This window comes from Pediculus humanus, genomic scaffold (assembly GCF_000006295.1).
Source record: "Pediculus humanus corporis 1103172107399 genomic scaffold, whole genome shotgun sequence".
In the NCBI taxonomy this organism is placed as follows: Eukaryota; Metazoa; Arthropoda; class Insecta; order Psocodea; family Pediculidae; genus Pediculus; species Pediculus humanus.
Genome location: NW_002987024.1, coordinates 192,905 through 200,803, shown reverse-complemented (window position 1 = coordinate 200,803; position 7,899 = coordinate 192,905). Strand labels below are relative to the sequence as shown.

General features: G+C 22.7%; 1 protein-coding gene across 1 annotated transcript in view; it reads right to left on the bottom strand.

Moving 5' to 3' along the window:
* The window catches only part of Phum_PHUM047430 (uncharacterized protein), a gene marked incomplete at both ends in the record, with an annotated part of 1,593 nt that extends 1,049 nt beyond the window's left edge, over positions 1-544 (bottom strand). The window contains 2 exons of the mRNA XM_002423246.1: positions 206-396; positions 484-544. Coding sequence (XP_002423291.1) covers positions 206-396; positions 484-544 — 252 coding nt within the window. The remainder of the gene's footprint in view (positions 1-205; positions 397-483) is intronic.
* Between the last annotated feature and the right edge of the window lie 7,355 nt (positions 545-7,899).

Sequence of the window (7,899 nt, the reverse complement as noted above, 5' to 3'; positions counted from 1 at the left end):
TTTATAACTGTAGTGGAAAAGCCAACCACTCATTAAATGCTGTAAAACAAACAAACAGAATTATTATTGATCAATTTTTTCCCATAATAATAATAATAATAAGGTTTGTAGTAATGATAATAATAGTATTGTTTATCTCAATTATTAGTATTTATTTTTCAGATAAATATTATTAACTTTTAAATAAATTATTTATTAAAATTACCTCCCATAACATTAATGAACTGAATGCAACTTGAAATGCATTATAAACTACCAATATTCTTTTAAGTTGAAAAGGTTTTCTATTCGCCATTAATCTGGGTCCCAAAAATGTTACAACGTATAAATAAGTGACGACCATTAAAAGGGTTGGAATTGGACTGTCCATCAATGGCCAATCGTTTACCCTCGGATCTAAACATATATATAAAATATCATCATTATTATTATTTATTTAATTAATTAATTAATTAATTATTATTTATTATTCGTTTTGCTTACCACTAATTGAATCTAATATATTTTCGTATCTATCTATTGCCATTTTTACCAATCCTGCCATCGCCATTTTTTTTTTTTTTTTTTTATTTGTTCTTTTAACTGATGACTAGTTTAAAACTTTATTTTTCTGTAATTAATAACTTTGCCCAACCTGCAAAACGAAAAATCAAAGTTTAATTAATTTTTTTTTTTTATGTTTATTGTATAAAAAAAAAATGGCAAAAAGTTATGACAAACATTTTTTTTTTTTTATGGCTATTACGTTAATAGTGACCGTTAAAAAAAAAAAAAAAAAAAAAACTAATAGTCGATTGTCAATAATTAAAAAAAAAAAAAAAAAAAAAAATGACCCTGAATAGTAACAAGGTTCATGCATAATTTTTCTTTTTTTTTCCAATATTATTATTATTATTATTATAAGTACAATTTAGTTATGAGACCTTTCAAATAATAATAATAAAAAGTATTAGGTATTAAAGACAATGATAAAATAAAACATTTTTATTATTATTATTGATTATTGTGAAATAATTGTCAGGTACGTTTGGAAAGGTAATTAAACGTTATTTTTGTCAAAAAAAAAAAAAAAAAAGAAAAAATTTTTTACTGGAAACCATCTTTTCTCTATTTGCCTACTTTCGAAAATAGAAATAAAATGGCGAAGGTTTTTCATTTCCTACAGGCATTTTTTCATATAAAACGTTTTTCTTTTTCTTTTTTTTTTTTAATTACTTGCAGTTATTAAAAACGTATAAATTATTTATTATTATTATTAATATTATTATTATTATTATTATTATTATTTTCAATTAAAAATATATATTTAAAAAAATCCTTTTGACATTTTGACTGTATAAAAAAAATAAATAAAAAAAGTTTTAATAATAATAATAATAAAAAAAGAGAACTTTGAAACCAATTTTTTTTTTAAATGAGTAGAAATAAAAATAAAATGACGTCATAAAATTTAATATTTAAATTCGAATTAAATCGTATAAAATAGTAATAATAATAATAATAAAATTTAACCGTTTGAATATATTGTAATCAAATTAGGGGAGAAAACGTTTGTTTATTTTGTTATTTTACATAAATTTGTTAAATTAATTTAAATTTTAAATAATTATTTTAAAATATATAAATTTCGGTTAAAAAAAAAAAAAACTTGAATTCTAACGACAAAAAAAAAAAAAATTTTTAAAACGGTCAATTTGTAATATTAATAATAACTTTTTTATTTGGAAATTTATTAAAACTCGAAACCTCGAGGATAAATTATTACATAAAACATAACAATTATTAATATAAATGAAAAAAATTTATATGATAATAATAATAATAATAATAATAATAAAGGAAAAAGGTTATATTACCTTCTTTTTCTACCTTCGATAATAAATTTATTTACAAAAACCGGAAGCATTACATACGGAACGACAAAAAAGGGGATAATAATTAACCACCCTTGACAATATTTTTCCGCACAAATTAAATATTAACGTTTTTATAATAATAATAATAATAATAAAAAACTCCCGTCCAGACACTAACACTAACGCAAAGGACGATAACGAAAAAAAAAAAAAAAAATTATACCGAAAAATCGAGAAAGTCCGCCATCATCACCACCACCACCACTACCAGTCCAATGGACAAATCCGTATGTTGGCCATAGGGATAAATAAAACCACCGAAGAAGAAGGAAGGAAGAAGGAGGTTCGAATTTGATTCTAACCATAAGTTAAATATAAGCGTTAGTAAAAAAAAAAAAAAAAAAAAAGTTGCGACATTGTTTTGTGTCGGTTTGGTCGGGTACTTTGGATAAAAATCTAACGTCTAAGTAATTTTCAATCGAAACTTCTTTTTCTTAATAATCCTTTTGCAACCTTGTTACATCCATTAAAGTCGAATATAGAAATTAAAATGTCTAAACGTACTTTTTTTTATGCACGAAAGACGTACTAATAATCATTTTTTTAAAAAGGAAATCGTGGTGGGAGGGGGTAGGTAGGGGGTAGGCAGGAGGAGGAGGAAGGTACACAATAATTGTAACTATAAAAAATAATTTGTAGAGTTTTTGGTATAGTAAGAGATGAAGAAAAGAAGGAGGAGAATCGAATCGGGAGATAAAAGTAGGTAGATGGATGATGGTGGATATGGGGAGGGGGAGGAGGCACATGAAAAAAAAAAAAATTTTTTTTTATGGTTAAAATTCCATAAAATTCATAAAAAAAATTTGTAATCGAGTTATAAATTTTTATATCCGTACGTTTTTTTTTTAAAAAAAATCTTACGTAATATTCGTTCGTCATTTTTTTAAACCCCCCCCTCCCCCCATCATCATCATCATCATCATCATCTATGTATAGTAAATTAAAAATATTATAAATTATTATTATTATTACGATTTGGGGGGAAAAAAAGTGGGAAATTACACACACAATTCATTCGTTTCGATTTGTTGTTTGTTGTAATTCATTGATTATTATTATTATTATTATTATTTAAAAGTTGAAATAAGAAGAAAACCGTTCATCATCATCATCATCATCTCATTTTGTAACAACAAAAATTTATGAAATAAACAATTTTTTTTTTTTTCGGGGGGGGGAGGGAGGGAGGGAGGAGGGATTTCTGCACGTGTGCCTCAGTTTTATATATTAATAATTTTTAAAAAAAATAAATATGACGAAAATTTTACGAAATAAAAATTTTTTAAAAAAAATTTTAAAAAAAAAAAAACTTTAATTAAGATAAATAAGAAAAAAAAATCACGTATGGAATTAATAATAATAATAATAATAATAATAATTTTTTTTTACACGTTTTGCAAAATCAATTCCTGTACGTAAATTTCCCTCCCTTCTCCCTTATCTCCCCCTCTTTGTTTTTTTTTTTTACATTCTTGGAAGGATAAAAAAAAAAAATTCACATTGAACTTTGTAATTTATACATAAAAAAAAAAAACAACAACCACGCACACACACGCACACACACACACACACACACACGATCATATAATTATATTTTACCTCGTTAACGACAAATTTTCTTTTAAAATAATAATAATAATAATATTAAAAAATAAATAAATAAATGACAATTTAAATAAATAAATAGATGACAATTTTTGATTTATAACCCATCGATGATAATAATACTAATACTACTACTACTACTACTACTACTACTACTAATAAAAATAATAATAATAATAATACATCGTAAAACGCACAAAAGATACATATATATCCGTTTTTTTTTTTTTTTTTTATAATAAATTATTTACGTAAGTAAATTTTTTTTTTTTTACTTCGGAAAACCCCAGGGACATCGGGAAATTTTTTTTTTTTTTTTTTATCCTTATGAGTGTGTCATACAGTTACTTCCAGAAAAAAAAAAAAAAACAAGGAATTTAAATTAAATTATAATTAATTATAATTTAATTAATTTATAATAACGACCTTAAACGATTGCAAAAAAAACGTTTCATTTTATTGACTTTTTTTTCCATATTATCAGTAAGTGTAAGATTTGAATAAAAATCGTCATCAATAATAATAATAATAATAATAATAATAATAATAATAAATAATAATAATAATAATAATGATGATGATGATAATAATAATAATAATAATATATGCGCGTGTGCCTTTTCCCAATAGGAAATTTTCTGTTTCGAACCAAAATCATTTTAATATACTTTTTACAACTTCATATTATTATTATTATTATTTTGTTTTAAACTTATATTATGACGTCAATAATTTTATTCCTTTTTCTATGTAAATAATTAAAAATAATAATAATGATCGTATTTAATAACGAGGGGGTTCCCGTAAACGATTGGAAAAGAAAGAAGATATTATTATTATTATTATTATTATCGATGCAGTTAATTTAAATTAAAAATCGTTTATTATTTCAACTCGTATTATTATTATTATTATTATTATTATTATTATTATTATTATTAAGAAATGATTTTTTATTTAGGTGGTCTCTCGTGTATTTCGTAATAATTATTAATTATTAAATTGCTTAATTTTTGTTTTTTTTTTTTTTGGGGGGGGCGAGAGGGAGAAGGGGGAAGACGAAACGGGGGTTTATTAGTAAACCGTAAAAATTGTTTTTGTTCAGAAAAAAAAAAAAAAAATTTAATCTGATATACATTAAATCTTTTTTTTTTTTTTTTTTTGTAACGAACGAACTTGTTTTTCTGAACAGAGTAAATAAATAAAAACATTTTTAATGATGTTTTTGTTTGTTTGTCTATTTACACGTCGTTTATTTTATTTTTTTTCGTTACGTGAGTTTTAATTTATTATTATAAAAAAAAAAAAGAAAAAAGAATTTTTAATCGTGTAAATATTAAACTATATTTAAATTATTTCTTCTTCTTCTTTTGATAAATTGATAATAATAATAATAATAATAAAAACAAATACATAACGAAGTAATAAATAATTATTACGTAGTTATAAAAAAAAACGTATCGGTTTGAATTTAAAAAAAAAAAAACTCTAATTAATTATTATTATTATTTATAAAAAAAAGGCGCGCTTTGTGTTTAATTTAAATTTTGTTCATTTGGACGTCATAACGATAAAAAGAAGATATTGAAGAAACAATGCAAAAAAAAATTTAAAAAATTAAAAACCTGAATTTAGAAGGTTACAAAATATTATTATTATTATTATTACATAGGTTGATCCATTGACCGCAAACCGAAGGCTTTTTACCCCCAAGATAAAAAAATTTTTCAATCGATTTGCTAAAAATTTTTAAATAAAAAAAAAAAAAACCATCGAATTTAATTTTTTTTTTTTTTTTGTAATAAAATATTGACAAAGTATAAAACCGGAAATGGATTGATTTAACGTTATTATTATTATTATTATTATTTCGTAACGATTTTTAAATTTTAAAATTTATTTTCGAAAACGATTTGATACTATTTTTTTTTATTGTGATTTTTTTCTTTAAAAAAAAATTCTATTTCAAAAGTTTCTAGAAAAAAACAAGTTTTCGTTAAGATATTGCGCGTTATAATTTTTTTTTTTTTTTTTTAGTGAGTAGCAGCTATTTGTTGCTAAACAAAAAAAAAAAAAAAATGTCGGTTACTTAATGTTTACTAACCAATGACATTAAAACAAAAAAAAACTAGATACTCTCAACCATTTAACCCTGATATTGCTACAACATTTGACGCAAATCAAAAACAATAACAAAAAAAATTCCATCGCAATTATAAAACATTTATCATTATTATTATTATTATTATTATTATTATTAATAAATTGCTCGACATAAAAAAAAATTAATGTAAAAATCTCGTTTTAATTATTATTAAAAAAAAAAAATGAAAAAGGAGGAAACTTAATATTATTATTATTATTATTATGATAAATATTGTTTTTTTTTTAAATATAAAATATACGTACGAAATTGAGTTATGGGATTAAAATAATAATAATAATAATAATAATAGTAAAATTGGGCGGATTATAATGTTTACATCGTATTATTTTAGTTTTGTTTGATAAATAAGTTGTCAAAAAGAAAAAAATTAATTATTTTACGATGATGATGATGGGTAAAAAAGAATCGAACAAAAAAAAAAAAAAAAAAAATTCGAAGAAGTTTTGTTGTTGTTGTTGTTGTTGAATCTAACCCGATTGCATAATAATCTATGGTTGTTGTCGGTGGTGGTGGTGGTGGTAGTAGTGGTGGACAAAAGTTATTTCACAAAAATGATTTTAAAAAACCAGTCTTGAGGCTAATTTGAAATTAAAAGAATGTTACTTGCCTTGACCGAATATTGTTTCAATTTCACCAATTATAGTCAAGCTGCACTCAACTGCACCTATCTATCTTCGACACGCACACGCGCACGCACGCACACACGCACACACGCACTCCCATCCATCCATGTATCCATCCGTGGATATAGGGGGGGCCCAAAACCAAAAAATTTAAAATGGAGTTGACAGGCAATTTTTCTTCAACTTTTTTTTAAACAACAACAATTTTTTTTTTCGGGGGGGGGAGGGGTTTCGTATTATTATTAACAAAAAAAAAATTTTAATTTTTACAAAATTTCGAATTAATTAATTGATTACGTAATCAAGTTCAAATTTCTTTCGCGAATTTATTATTAATAATAAATATTTATTAACAATTAATTAAATAAAGAATGAAAATTAAATGTTACGTAAGAGTTAATGAAATTTCCAGACGACCAGTAATAAAAAGGAAAAGAGAGAAAGATACCTCTCTCTCTCTCTCTCTCTCTCTCTCTCTCTCTCTCTCGTGGTATCAATCGACCTTTTAGGTTTTCGATAGGTTTGCAATCAGGTTTGCAACCTTGAAATGTTTCACCATAAAAAAAAAAATGTTTGCAAAAAAAAAAATACGAGGAAAATTTCCCAAAAATTAAAAAAACCTTACCTTAAAATTTTTCCGCGTGTTGTTGATAATAATAATGATAATAATAATTATCGTTTTATTATTAAAAAATGTTTTTCCTTTTTTCCTTTTTCTCTCCTTTTTTTCCTATTATGAAATATCCAACGTTTAGACTTCTTTTATTTATTTATTTATTTATTTCTTTTACGTAGTTGATTAAATAATTCCACAAATGATTTCGTCATTTAATAATTCCATAAATTATTCGTTTTATTATTATTATTATTATTATTATTAGTATATTTTTTGATCTTCATTGTCACGTATTATTATTATTATTATCGAATAATTTTTTTTTCTTATTTATTTATTTATTGTAGCTCGTTAACGCTAAAAAATTAAATTTTTTTTTTAATATTAAAAAAAAAAAGTCTTTGTCATATTCAATTTTTTTTTTTTTACTTATTTCTATTCTAATAATGATAATGATAATGATAATGATAATAATAATAATAATAATAATAATAATAATAAAGAAAAGAAAACCAATTAGTCGGTGATAATAGAAAAAAAAATAGAAAAGTTTTTAAATGATTACGTAATAAAAAAAGTTTTGCGGTTCGATTTGACCGGACCGTAATAATAATAATAATAATAATAATAATGATAATAACGACATTGATATTGAATTTTTTTGGAGTAAAAAAAAAAAAAAAAAAAAAAAAATGACGAAGCAAAAAAAAAAAAAATGTCAAGTCGAATAAAAAGCGTAAAAGGGGTTGAATTCAGGTTCAAGGTTTCTTTTTTTATTCTTTTGTTATGTTTAAATAAATAAAAATAAATGACAGGGTAATTGTTTAATTAATTTACAACAAAAAAAGTTAATAATGATAATAATGATAATAATTATTTAATGATTTCCACCACATTACATTTAAGGTAAAATTAATCGCGTTTTCGTACACGAAAATAAACAACGCGTGGAAATTTTTTTTTTTTTTTTTT